Source organism: Antechinus flavipes, chromosome 5 (assembly GCF_016432865.1).
Source record: "Antechinus flavipes isolate AdamAnt ecotype Samford, QLD, Australia chromosome 5, AdamAnt_v2, whole genome shotgun sequence".
NCBI classification, from domain to species: domain Eukaryota; kingdom Metazoa; phylum Chordata; class Mammalia; order Dasyuromorphia; family Dasyuridae; genus Antechinus; species Antechinus flavipes.
In genome coordinates, this window is record NC_067402.1 from 191,158,991 (window position 1) to 191,174,059 (window position 15,069).

A 15,069-nucleotide genomic window follows, 5' to 3' on the forward strand; every position below is an offset into this window, starting at 1 on the left:
TCTAAAAAGTTTTATTCTAAATTTTAACATCAAAATGGAGCATTTCTAAGATATAGCAGATATCAAAAAAGGGATATGAAATTATGAATCACTTTTTCATACATTCATACTGCTCATTTAAAAATAATCTCTTTTAGCATATTCATGATACAATAATAATAATCCATTACATTCCCATGACAACTATTCCCCAATTGCTGGGCATTCCCTAAAATTGTATTTATTTTCTCCTTTTTTCCTTTTAATCCTCCTCCAAGACTGGGAAGTATGTTTGCTTTTGTCCCTTCCCTCCCCTTTATTATTCTCTCTTAATGACCAATACCACCTTTTCATCCTGGTATTTTTCCCTGTTGAGTATCTACAACAAATTATTTGTGTGTTTCTTCATCCTTCCTTTGCCTATTTCAGATAAAATTGAGGTTCATCAGAAAACCTCTCCCTGTCTTTTTCTGTGTCATTTTAAAACTCCATCATTTCCTAAATCACAATAATATTCCATCACCTTCATATATCATAACTTCTTTAATCATTCCCTAATTGAAGGACACCCTCTCGGTTTTCAATTCTTTGACACTACGAAAAGAGCCCCTCTCTCTCTCTCTCTCTCTTTCTCTCTCTCTCTCTCTCTCTCTCTTTCTGTGTGTGTGTCTGTCTGTCTGTCTCTCTTTTTGTCTTTCTGTCTCTGTATATCTATCTGTCTCTGTGTGTGTGTTTTTAATATATATATGGTGAAAAAATAGGCAGTTTTATCGCCCTTAGGCTTTAGGTCATAGCTAATTAATAGCTTTGGGGACATAATTCCCAACTCTTTTTCTGAATGGTTGGAGCATTTTACCATTCTACCAACAGTGCATTAATATATCTATTTTCCTATTTCTCCTTTTTTGTATTTGTCATTTCCTCCCCCTCTTTTTTTTGGTCAAGTTACCCAATCCAATGGGTATGAGATGATAACCTCAGAGTTCTCAATTTGCATTTCTTTAATTATCAGCGATTTTGAGTATTGTTTTTATGTAGTTGTTAATAGCTTGGTTCTTTTCCCCTGAAAATGGTTTTTTCATATCTCTTGACCATTTATCAATTGCAGAATGCAGATTCCTTTTGAATATCTTGTCTCTCACCTCTTAAAACTCAGGACAGACCCTATTTATCCCCTGATTTTTAGGATTCCCTTAATAACTTTTGAATTCATTAGGCTCTCATGAATTTCTTCTTCCTTTTTTCTTTCTTTTTAATCTTACATCATCATCCAGCTCCTTCCAATTATCCATATAAATATAGCTTTCTAGATTTATGCTATTCCCCAGAATTTTCAAGGGCTCCCACTATGGGTTTACAATGACCATGGGACCATAAGGAAAGAGCTCCCTTGTTTTGCTGCCTCCCAGTCAAAAGCCTTGCAAACTATATTGAGAAGCTACAGACTTCTTTGCCTTTATAAGTACTGGCTTTGCTGATAAGCTGGTACAAAAGGTGATAACCACCTTTTGTAATATCTGTGGGTTTCTAGATGAGTTTTTGTGTTGGTGCTAGAATGAAAGAAATAATTTACTGTTATTTTTCATTGGATTTCTTAATTATTTAGTGTGAATTTCAGGTTTTTGCTAGAGTAGGGATGTGGGAGTCTTGTGGTCTGCCTCACTCAGGAAGTGATCCTGGTAGAAAGTCCTTTTTTATCCTCATTTTATAAATGAAGAAACTGAGGTTCAGAGGCATTAAAAACTTGCACATGGTCACATAACTAGTAAACAATGAAGGCAAGATTTGAGTTCAAGTCCAACTCTATCCATCTTCCAGGCTGCCTCTCAGAATGTCACAGAAAGCTTGATCCATAATTAAAGGATGTTTAACCAAGAGAAGAAAACAATTAGAAGAATAATATTAAACAATTCTTCAAATATCTGAAGGGCTATCATTTGGCTTAGAGATCACAATAGTTTTTCTTGAATCTAGAGAAGTGAGGCTAGCAGGAATTGATTGAAGAAAAGAGGCAGGTTTTGGCTTGATGAAAATCTTAATAGGTTTGTTAAAAAGTGGAATAGGTAGAGAGAGAGAGAGAGAGAGAGAGAGAGGGAGAGGGAGAGGGAGAGGGAGAGAGAGAGAGAGAGAGAGAGAGAGAGAAAGAGAGAGAGGCTCCTATATGTAGAGAGCTGAAGGGTTCTGGAGTATACAGAAACATAAGCTCGTCCTTCCCTCAAGCAGCTTACATTTTATTTATAATCTAGCTTTCTAGCTTTATTTCTTAGGATTCTCTTTCATATATTCAATATCTCAGCCAAACTGTGGGCTTCTCATATCTAGAATATTTCAACAATTAAGGACATAGTGCTTTTTGGTTGACAGATGCTCTGATTGCTCTTGCATTTTTCCACAGTGACATTTGCATAATTCCATCTGCCCAAATTTTCTCTTTTTACCACCATAGTGCTTCCATGTTAGGACATTCAAGAATGTTATACATATTTGCCCAGAATTTCTTTCCCTTCTCAGATCATGAAAATACCTTCACTATATAGCTAGTTCATTTTTGTTTTGGTCTGATTTTTTTTTTTACTCTCAGGCTCTGTGACCCAAAAATTCCAATGAAAAGGAAATAAAAAGAAATTCCAAAGAGTTTGGCATTTCTTGGAAACCTCTCTTCCTTGTCCCTAGTCAAGACATCACTCTCATGATGTCAATGGTCCTCTTCAGGAATGAAGGACAAATAGCAACAATAACTTCAGTCAGGGAAAGTGGGGCCTCAGGCCCACATGTGAATGAGCATGCTTTAGAATGGCTAAGAAAGCTATCAAGGCTGCTGAGTATAGGAGAACAGAGCAGGGTTTTCATGTCAGCTTTTAGTTGGAGGAAGTTTCTCCTATATTGTTATTTTCACCCAGTTTCAACCTAGCAACCAACCAACATAGAGTATTGTTGTTCACAGAGTAATAGCATCCAACCAAATTTTATTTTTTTTAAATAATAGCTTTTTATTTTCAAAATATATGCAAAGATAGTTTTCAACATTCACCCTTGCAAAATCTTGTCTTCCAAATTTTTTTTTCCTTCCTTTCCTCCTACTTCCTCCCCTAGACAACAAATAATCCAATATATGTTAAACATGTGAAATTCTTCTATATACATTTCCATAATTATCATGATATACAAGAAAAATCTGATTAAAAAAAGAAAAAATGAGAAAGAAAATAAAAAACAAGCAAACAACAACAAAAAAAGGTGAAAATACTATGTCCACATTTAGTTCCCATAGTCTCTCTGGGTGCAGATGGCTCTCTCCATCCCAAGAATACTGGAACTGCCCTGAATCACCTTATTGCCAGACTTTTTTATTACTATAAATTGTTCTCATTAATAGTCAAGACATATGTCTCTTTTTTAACAACCGGCTTCTTTCTTCTCTTATTCAGAGTTGAGGGAGAAAGAATGGACATGGGTCTTGGTCATGCAATGGATGACAACAAACTTCCTCTGGTTATCCCAACAGCACTGGGGCCACTTCAGAACCACAGCCACCCTAAGACATCTATGCCTCTGATAGGTCGTGACATGACAGAATTGTACAAGGAGCACAAACTGGAAAGAAATGGCACCACCTTAGCCTATGAGCCGCTGCCAGGAGAAATCGCCGCTGTCAGTGTGATTTTTGGGATTCTGTGGTTGTTTTCTGTCTTTGGAAATGCCCTGGTTTGTTTGGTCATCCATAGGAGCAGGAGGACTCAGTCCACCACCAACTATTTTGTGGTTTCATTAGCATGTGCTGATCTCCTCATCAGTGTGGCCAGTGCTCCTTTTGTCCTGCTGCAGTTTACATCTGGTAGGTGGACCATGGGTAACGTCATGTGTAAACTAGTAAGATACTTCCAACACCTCACACCAGGGGTGCAGATCTATGTCCTCCTTTCCATCTGTATAGACAGGTTCTATACTATAGTCTATCCTCTGAGCTTCAAGGTGTCCAGGGAAAAAGCCAAGAAAATGATTGCAGCATCTTGGATCTTTGATGCAGCCTTTATGTCCCCTATATTCTTTTTCTACGGCTCCAGTTGGGATCATCATTGTAATTTTTTCCTCCCTTATTCTTGGGATGGGACCGTCTACAGTATTATTCACTTTCTGGTGGGTTTTGTGATTCCATCCTTCTTCATCATCGTTTTCTATCAGAAAGTCATTAAATATATTTGGAGGATAGGCATCGATAGTCGAACAGTGAAGAGGACGATGAACATCGTTCCAAGGACAAAAGTGAAAACTATAAAAATGTTCCTGATGTTGAATCTAATATTTTTGCTCTCTTGGCTTCCTTTTCATGTGGTCCAGTTATGGCACCCCCATGAAAGAGACTATAGGAAAAGTTCCTTGGTTTTCACAGTGATCACTTGGATATCATTCAGCTCTTCAGCTTCCAAGCCTACCTTATATTCCATTTATAATGCCAACTTCAGGAGAGGTATGAAGGAAACTTTTTGTATGTCCTCAATGAAATGCTACCGAAGCAATGCCTATACGATCACAACCAGTTCCAGGGTGGCCAAAAAAAATTATGTTGGCATTTCAGATCTCCCTGTCACGGCCAAAACTGTAACCAAAGACTCAATATATGACACATTTGACAGGGAAGCCAAGGGGAAAAAACTTGCTTGGCCCATTAATTCAAATCCACCAAATACTTTTGTCTAATTCCTTTCCATTCTTTTGATAACTATTATGCACCAAATAGACTGAAAACCTTCAAAACTTCAGGAACGGATGGATAATTACCTTTTTTTACCTACAAATTCTAGGGAGAAATGTTTTATTTTGTTAAGATGCATTAATTTAACTGTAAGATAGTATTTTTAAATAATTTTAGTTACTTCCTAGTTTTTTGAGATTCATTTACCTTACAAATTTATGTTGACTGTATTTTATGGATATGAAGTGAATTGTATTGCTCAGATCCATTAATGGTTTGAAAAAACCATAAACCTAGCCAAGGCCATATGGTACACAAAAAGATACTTTTTATAAGTGTTATTTTTCTTTTCTATAAAAGTCTTTTGCAAGTCTAGGGCTTCCGTCACATGACTACCCCAGGTTAATGTTTACTTGCCTTATGAAACCAACATTCTTCTATACACTCCCATTTGGATCCACAAAGGAAGTTGTGGATGATTTTGGAGAACAGCATGTGTCCTTATGTCAGTGATCAGTTTTGACTCTGGATTCCTGATCTACTTCTCACTTTCTAATTCTTTTTTGATCTAAGATGATTAGATTGCCCCAACAACTTTAGCAATCAATTTAATAATTTCTCCCTGTTTGTTTCTAATCTAGGTTGCATTTGGAATGTTCATTTCCTTTCTCTGATTTCAATATTATTGCTGCAAATTAGCAGGTGCATGTGCTGCACCCAGAAAATGCCATGGGTGCAAGCAACAAATGACTTCTCCTTTTATTTGGTAGTTCATAATGAGATTGTGTATCCCCACCTCTCCTCACCATCCCAAATGCAGTCTTCCCCAGTCTCCCAAAAGGACCCAGAATTGAAAGCATCTTCGCAGCCACGCCCATTTCCATCCCATCACTTTTCATATCCTCTTGTTCTATGTTTTTCAGACCTAGGCTATTGTGTGACTTCTGCAGATCTGTATTCTTAATTCCCTATATCTGTTTTTAACTTTCTTCTCTCCCTATCCAGTCAACTTTTTTCAGTTAAAAATAGAGGGCTCATAATAAGTCTTTGCACATTTATCAAATATCCCCATATTTAGACTGTGGTTGTGCTTTCTATATTCCTTTCACCTTAGTTTCGGTTGTAATTGAGCAGCAATGGTGTCAGCAGGTACTAAGTAAAACCACACTCTCCACTACCACAGAGCTCTATGGTGGGAGAATAATCCCAGTCACTTCCTTGGTCTTAACCCATTACACATGTGTGTATGTACACACACACACACATACACACAGAGCTTCCTAAAGAAGTACATTTTGCCTCTTTTTATTCCTATTAATAGGTAATTGGGTTGGTGAATGAACACTTTCATTTTTAGCTCTAGAAAGTTGTTGCTCCCATTATCCCTAAAATTTCCTCTCCTTAAAGTTAAGGCAGAACAGAAGAACAGGGATCAAGGCAAAGAAGGGACCGGCAGTTTTAAATAGAGGCAACAACATTTTTTTCTGACACTTTTTGCAAGCTACAGCCTCCTGAACTACCCAGCAAAATTGACCTTATAAGCTCAATCACTCGCCTCCATTAACAAGTTCCTGACAAAGATACTCTATGTGTGCATTCATTCTTTTGCTCTCCAAACCCTTCTGAGTTTTTGTGGTCCGTTATTTCAGACTCTTCTCAAACTATTGCTTTTCTCAGTCCTAAAGCTGAATGAAGCAGGCTGTGGGATACATTTGGATGAAAATCTGGACAAATTCCCAAAACTTCAAAGACAACATTCAATTTCCCATTTCCTAGCAACAACCAAGAGTTTAAAATGTGAGCAGCTGGGAGGTGGGTGTTTTTTAATTCATCTTCATTAGGTAGCTAAGAAAACTGCATCCTGATCCCCAGGATTTCACCTACATTTGACCTGTCATATCCATACATGCTATCATTCTGTCCTCCTCCACTTCATAGTTAGGCTTCTGGAAAGAGTTATCCATCTATATTTATTGTTTCCATTCCCACACCTACCCACACATCTCAGGCCTGGAGTCTCAGTGTCCCCTGCTAAATCAAACAGCCCCCTCTCAGTCATCATTTTATCTGACTTCACAACAGAGAAATCTGTTGAACTGTCAGACTTCCCCACTTCCCCAAGTAATTCCTCTCTTTGTTTTTGTACTTTTGAGAGGTAATTGGGGTTAGTGACTTGCCCAGAGTCACACAGCTAGTAAGTGTTAAGTGTCTAAAGCTGGCTTTGCACTATCCACTGTGCCATATAACAGTCCTTTCTTCCTCTTTTCATAGTCTCTTGTTCCTTTCCTAAGCAAATGTAATTTTTGTTATCTCCTTTATGCCAAGGGCTCAGATGTTATTTCCAGCCCAAATTTCCCACTGATCTCTAGTCCCACTAGCTAACTAGCTATTAGATATCTCCATTTGGATGTCCCGTCAGCATCTTGACTATAGCATATTCAAAACTATCTTTCTCCACTTAATCCAATATCCCTCTAAATTCTCCTAAAAGAATACCATTATCTTTCCAGTCACACAGATTTATAACTTTGGAGTCTTCCCTGATTCCTTCTCCTCCTTAACTCCCCTACACCTCATCAGTTGCCAAGTTATTTTTCTTATCCATTAATGAAGATGAATAAAAGAGGAAATTTCTTGCATCTTTTCCCTCCCTTCCATTAAGACAACCCTCATCATCTTAGCACAGACTATTACCACAGCTTCTGAATTGGTCTCTCCACTTTACAATCTACTACAAATTGCCAAATTAATATTCCAAGACAGATCTGACCATGTTGTTCCTTTGCTAAAGAACCTTCCAAAACTAACTTTGTTGTCTGAGATAAGACAGAAATTCCTGTTTGTCATTTAAAGTCATCCACAATTTGACTTCCCCTTTCCAGATTGATTTCATAGTACTCTCCTTTGTGCATGCTACATTCCAGATCTCTGATCTTCGTGCCTTTGTGCGGGCTTGTTCCCCATGCCTGGAATGTCTTTTTTCCTCCCCTCCACCTAGTAGATTCCCTAGCTTCTTTCAAGGCTCAGCTCAGATTGAGTTCCTGTGTTGAGGCTTACCTAATCTCCCTTTCTCCCTCTTCTCATGTTAGTGAGCTCTCCCGTCTCAATTCTCCTTGCACTAAATTTATCCATTTATATGTTGACTTCCCCAGTAGAATGTAAGCTCCTTGAGGGCAGGAACTGTTTCATTTTTATTTTTGTATCTCCAGTGCCTACCAAAGTGCCATGCACGTAATAGGCATTTAATAAATGTTTGTTGAATTGAATTGAATTGACTGTACAGAGTGATAAAGAATCTTCAAAACGGATGACCTGAATTATATTAGGATAGAGTAACAAGTCAGTTGGAAGTAACATTCTTGCCCAGCACATTAGATGTCCACAGATGGCCTTGAGCATCATTTACCTTTTTTGTTCTTGTTAAAAATATGTATAAAATGGATAATTTGGACCATAACATTTCTAACAACCTTTCCCCCTTTAACATGCTGTTGTTTTTATGTTCCCCATATAGGGAGAAAGTCTCAGTTGAAATGGTCTTTAATTTTTCCCTTTCCCAGGATCATGCATTAAGAGAAATGACCTATTTTTGATTGCTAACGGTCCAACACTTCCAACACAGGTATACATTTTCTTATGTGTCCACTGCTTAACTCAGGATGACGTGAAAGGAAAAACAATTACCTGTCCCAAAACCCTTTCTGAGAAAGAACAGATCTATATGGGGACCATTCCACAAAGACATAACCAGTGGCTACACGTATTTTGCAATCACTCAATTGACACGAGCATCCTACCCTGCTACACCTTAGCAACACTTAGTTCTTCTGTAGGAAGCAACTTAGGTAAGAAATTATTCATCATTTTGATGTGGTCTAAAAGAGACCCAGATAAATTGAATTGGAAGGGACCATTTAACAAATTTTAACAGATTCCCTCATTCATCAGAGGGAATCTGATTAATAATCTCTGAGAAATAAAAGAATTTACCTGAATTTACACTATGAAAGACAAAGTTGAGACTAGAACTTAAATATAGTTATCCCTTCTAATCACAGGGTTAGATCTGGAAAATCCATATAAAATTTTTTACCTTCCCTTCATAATAAGGAAGTCTGGATTTTTTTTCTTTTATAGGTATTTGTAATATCTTATTATAAAATTTGAATTAAGTACAGTATTTTGTGTATTTCTGAATTCCTAAGCTTTTTCTGTGTCACATGCTAGCCTTCACATGCCTGTCATCTGTCACTTCTGCAAAAATCCCCCGAAATTCCCATTTATAATCATTTATTATACCAACCTGTGATACATTGAAATCAAGATGTGGAAAATCACAATGCAGAAGGGATAATTGTTATTTACACTAGACTGTGTCCCCAAAATGGAGCCTTTTAGTCCTATCCTGCCTTATAGAATTTTTTTTTCTTTTACTAATTTTACTGGTTTCTGTTAAAGATTGTTTAACTATGTGACCCTGGGAACGTCTCACTTTGTCTCTCTGTACCTCAGTTTCTTCATCATGAAATAAGCATAATAATGACATCTGTCTCTGAGGTATTTGTGAGGATTAAATGAAATAACATTTGTAAAGCACTTAGCAGATTTTAAGGTGCTATGTAATACTATTAGCCATGATTATTTACTTAATTTGTTCTTTTTTATTAGAAAACTAACAGTATTAGAGATTAGGTACTTTAGTCCAATAGGACTAAATCCTGTTAGTTCTATGTATTCATAGAAGACTGGTCAAAATCCAACCTTTTTCTACTGGATTTGTGAAATTGCCAATTGTTTTACTGTGTCTAGCAGGTAGGTATGGTCCAGCTATACATAACCCTTGGCACATCAGTAGTGTCAAGGAAGTACCACATTTATCAGCAATAACTAAGAGCTACTCTAACATGCCTTTGTTATCAACAAATCACTGTAGATATAATTAGTGAATCAATGGTCTAGAAATATAAACTATCTCAACTTTGAGGGAAATTCCAGAACAATTTCTTCAGCAAACATGAAATGACTACTCAAAATATTGTGGTAAGCCAGCATCATTTTTTTTAATCGCCAGGGCAGGTGGGGGAATCCTATTAGGTCTGCCAAATTTACAATGCTGCCATGACTTCTTACCATGTTTGTGCCTCTTTCACTCTCCTAGTCTCCCACTCAAAAGTGAGATTAGGAACAGGAAAATACACAACTATCAAAGGTGCAACACAATCATGAACAAGGAACACTTTTTAACATTACACCGTATAAATTCATAGTGTGTAATGCTAAGAAAATATTTTCTGTGTGACATGCAGCTACTTATTTTGTGGTTAAACAAATCAAATACATATCAATGACTCAGAACCAAAATTTTGGGGTTTACAGGAACTAGATTCATGTGGAGGAAGGGTCTGTTTCCCTGAGAATAATAGAAATTGATTCCTGTCTAGTCTTTCACATTCCAAGGATAATCTCCCACACTAACACATAGGCCATCAAAACAAGAGTCTCCTCCAATGAGTCCTAAGTGACTTCGCCAAGTAGTTTCTCATTGCACTACTGGGCCACGTGGTTGCCTCGCAGTTTAGTTCTAAGGTTCTCTAGAGGAGACATGTATGAATTTCCCTCTAGGGATCTAAATCTGCCTTCTATGTAAACCCTCTCCCAAAGTCTCTCCTAGTTTCCTTCATCTGTTTATCTCTGTTCTCCATCTTAAAATTCATGTCCAAGTTCATCCCTAATTCATGAGCTAAAAAGAGTTGGAGGGTAAAGCAAATTTTGACTTTGTTAAGGAGTCATTGTCAGTGCCAGAAAAAATTGACCTGTTAATCTTTTAAACACAATTAAGCTTAATAACTGGCTAAGGAGATTCAAGAAGGATTTAAGGAATCCTTACTTGGCTACTCCTAGTAATAGCTAAAGTCTCAAAGTCTCTGGTGCATAATAATACGTAAAAGTACAAGTTTCAAACCTTGCCTGGAAAATTCAAATATTTTGAATAATATTCCCATTCATTCCCAAATCAGATTTAAATAGGCTGTGAAGGGATTAATTCATGTTATTTTTCAGGCCTAGGCTAAGCCCTTGATTAATATTCTAGACATTTTTAAGCAGAGCACCCTCTGGTGAACTTACATGAATGTTGCAGCTTCTTTGGAAATCCTAAACTATCCAAAGGATGGACTATAGAAGAGTAGCTCAAGTAGAGCATCATCTGGTGGGCAGATCAGGTATCTCACCCCTTCCTAGTTAAACAGTAATAATTATCCCTCTATAAGCTTAAGACATCACTTACAATACATCCAAAGGGTTCCACACGACGACTAATATTGCAAAAAGAAATAATCAGTCCATAAGATTTTACTGAGCTCCTACTATGTCCCTCCTTTATGTCGGTCGGTTGGTTGGTTAGTTGTTTGGGTATTGTCTTTCATTCTCTAAGAAGACCAAATATTATCACTATGTTAAGAGTCCAGTTACAGTGTCTGACTGACTGACCAGACCAATTTAATCCTCTTCCATAGATCAGACACAAATAGTCCTTATGAACATTGGGTTCTCTAACCTGCCCATCTCATGCTTCTTTTTAGCTAATTCAGTTCTGTTTTGCTCATACAGCCCAAGGCCTTCCCTGATGAGGGCACGCATGCTGGGTGGTTCTGTGCCAGCGTCTCCCGTGTCATACAATCAATTTTAAAGTTCTTGAGAGAGACCTTGAGAGTGTCCTTGCATCGCTTTTTCTGACCACCTTGTGAGCGCTTCCCTGTATGAGTTCTCCCTAAAATTGTCTTTTTGGCAAGTGCACATTTGGCAGTCAATGTGGCCCGATCAACGGAGCTGTGCTCTCTGCAGTAGAAGTGGGATGTTTGGTAGTTTAGTTCGAGAAAGGACCTTGGTATCTGGTATCTTATTCTGCCAGGTGACCTTCAGCTTCCTAAGATAATTAAAATGGCGCTGGCGTACCGTCCAGGTTGCCCAGGTGTACAACATGAGCTCTGCACAATGGCTCTGTAGACCTTCAGTTTGGTAATCAGTCTAATCCCTCTCCTCTCCCACACTTTCCTTCAGAGCCTCCCAAACACTGAGCTAGCTCTGGCAATTCACGTGTTAATCTCATTATCAATGTCGACCTCCCTGGAAAGTATACTGCCAAGGTAAGTGAACGTATCCACAGCATTCAAAACTGATGGTCCCACATATGGATGATGTGGTGCTGGATGATGGAGGTGTTGTTAGGTAGGAAGGGCTGAGATACCTGATCTGCCTACCAGATGATGCTCTACTTGAGGGTCTAATTCAGGTTTTTCAGTTCCTCTTCTGTAGTCCATGCATTGGAGAGCATTCATGCCTCAGTTTCCTCATCTATAAAATGGGGATCATAATAGCACCCTCCCAGGGTTATTGCAAGGATGAAATAAAATAATAATTGTAAAGAACTTAGCACAGCACCTGGAACCTGGCACAAATAAACATTAGCTAGTATTATTAGATCATCAGGTAGATGATGAAGTGAAAAATGGCAAATAGGCTAGTGTGCCTAGACTTAAGTTATGTGCCTCCTATTATGTACTACATGGATATTGTACTAAGTGCTGAGAATAGAAAGAAAAGCAAAAGACAGAATCTACCCTTAAGGAGCTCACAACCTAATGGGGGAAGACAACATGCAAACAATTACATACAGGATAAACTGGAAATCATCGAGAAAAGAAAGACATTGGAATGAGGGATATTGGAAAATGTTTCCTGTAAAAGGTGAAAATTTTGCTGGGACTTGAAAGAAGCTAAGAAAGTCAGGCAGAGATGAGGAGGAAGGACATTCCAATCATGGAAGACAGCCAATGAAAATGTCTGGAATTGATAAAGTCTCTGGTTCCAGGAATAGCAAGGAAGCCAAGGAGGTAGAAGTTTAAGATATGAGAAGACTGAAAAGGTAGGGAGAGCTAAATTATGAAGGATTGTGAATATCAAATAGAGGATCTTATATTTAATCCTGAAAGTAATAGGGAGCTACTAAATAGAGTTTATTGAAAATGACATCTGGATTGAGAATCTTAGGAGACTGGCAGGATGGTAGTGCCCTTGATGTAATAAGGAAGTTTAGAAAAGAGGAACATTTTGGAGGCGAAAAATTATGAATTTAGTTCTGGACATGTTGAATTTAAGATGGATTTTTAAGACACCCATTTTAAGATACCTAATAGGCAATTGGAGACTCTGAACTGGAGGTCAGCAGAGAGGTCAGGGCTGGCTAAGTAGATTTGAGAATCATCAGCAGAGAGATGGTAATTGAATTTATAGAAGCTGATGAGATCGCCAAATGAAATAGTATAGAGGGAAAAGAGAATAAGGTTCAAGACAGCCCTGTATGATAGCTAGGGTCAGTTGACAGTGAAGAGATATTTGGAGGAGCAATGTAATTAGGGGATAAGATATTGGGTTACACTTAGGATATTCATTTCATAAGTTCATTTAGAGTACTAAGTATACAAGGGCTATGCCAGATGCTACAGATACAAAGACAAAACAAAAAAGTCCTCTGGGACAAAACAATCACTGCCTTTAAATTCTAGGGGGTGCATTTAAGTGAAAAGATGCCATATAATATTATCAGCCTAACTCTAAGCATTTATTAAGCACTTACTGTGTGCTAGGCATTGTGCTAAGCACTGGGAGTTCAAAGAAGAAGCCCTCCGGAAGTTTATTCTAATACAAGGAGACAACACAATTACAGTTGATGAAAGACACTTTATAGGGGAAGGCATTAGCAGCAGAGGGAGATGAGGGGAGGGAATCAAGACAGGTTCCTCCAAGACAGGTCAGAGATTGATTTTTGAGTTGAGTCCTGAAGAAAACCAGGAATTTTAAGAGGCAAAGAGGAGGAAGAAAATTCAAGACACAGGGGACAGCAAGTGGAAAGGAAGCTAGATGGTGCCATAATGTACAGAATACTCGGCCTGGGACCAAAGAAGACCTGAGTTCAAATACAGCCTCAGACACTTACTAGCTGTGTGACCCTGGGTAAGTAACTGAACTTGTTTCCTCAGTTTCCTCATCTGTAAAGTGGGTCATAATAGCACCAATCTTTCAAGGTTATTGTAAGGATCAAATAAGATAATAATTGTAAAGAGTTTAGCACAGCACCTGGCATGTAACAAGTACCCCATAAATATTAGCTATTATATTGGATCATCAGATAGATGGTAAAAAGTATAAAATGACAAATTGGTCAGTATGGGTAGACTTCAGCGTCAATGCTAGGAAGTGGAGGAAGAAAACTGGAAAGGTTTTTTTTTTAAAGTTTAAAAATATCTCTTAAAATATCAAAAAATTAGGAATTGTCTAGATTGAGAAGGGCTTTAAATAATAGAGGGAGTTTTACACTTAATCCTAATAGAAATGGGGGGAGTCTTTGGAGTTTATTGAGTGTAGTACCAATTTGACACAGTTGGACCAATATATTTTATAATTAGTGAGATCAGAAAAGACTTCCTGTAGGAGGAAGCAATGTTCAACATGAACCTTGAAGAAAGCTAATGCTTCTAAGGACTAATGTCATGGGAGGGAGTATTGATCACAGGTGTACTTTCATCCTGAATATGGAGTGAACATATTTATTCAAGAACTTTAAAGAATGTTAACTAAAGATATTAATGTCTTTTTGTAAGTTTTGATAACTAGGTATTAGTCACGGCAGCCTGACATGCATTTAGCTAACTCTTTGCCAAATATAAAATAACCCAATAGACTTGCCAGGAGTTGTTTATAACAATGGGAATTTCCTACCAAAATAACTGCCTTCAAGCTCCCATATGCCTATTCTAGCAAAATCCTGCAAATTTGTACCACACTGATTGATGACTAAAAAATAAAGAAACTATAATAAATCAATTTTGTAATCCCAGAACTTCACAAAAAGTCAGCTATAACTAGAATAGACCAAAGAGAATGCCATTTTGTGAGATAACAAGAAAAGTTAGAACAAAATCAAAAGAAAAGGAGGAGAAGGAAAAAAAGAAAGAGGAGGAGGAGGAAAAGAAAGAGGAGGAGGAGAAAGAAGAAGAAGAAGAGGAGGAGGAGGAGAGGGAAGAGAAGGAGAAGAAGAGGAGGAGGAAGAGGAAGAGAAAGAAAAGAGACAGAAAAAAAAAAAAAGAATAACCACCAGCAAGAAGAAAGATATATGTTAAAAAAAAAAAAAAACCTAGAAAATAGGTAAAAAAGAGAAAATTTAAGAATCATCAAACTCCCTGAAAATCATGATAAAAACAAAATGCCTGAGTACTCTATTTCAAGAAATCATAATTTTAAATGCCCAAATCTATTAGAACAAGAGGACAAAGTAAAAATAAAAAAATAATCCCCCAATCACCTTCTCTGGGGAACTGCCAAAAAAAAAAAAAAGACAA

The 15,069-nt window shown here is 37.5% G+C and overlaps 1 protein-coding gene across 1 annotated transcript in view; it reads left to right on the forward strand.

Moving 5' to 3' along the window:
• The window catches only part of GPR19 (G protein-coupled receptor 19), a 44,002-nt gene extending 28,933 nt beyond the window's left edge, over positions 1–15,069 (forward strand). Inside the window, exon 3 of the mRNA XM_052000106.1 lies at positions 3,408–15,069. Coding sequence (XP_051856066.1) covers positions 3,424–4,677 — 1,254 coding nt within the window. The 5' untranslated portion in view covers positions 3,408–3,423 and the 3' untranslated portion in view covers positions 4,678–15,069. The remainder of the gene's footprint in view (positions 1–3,407) is intronic.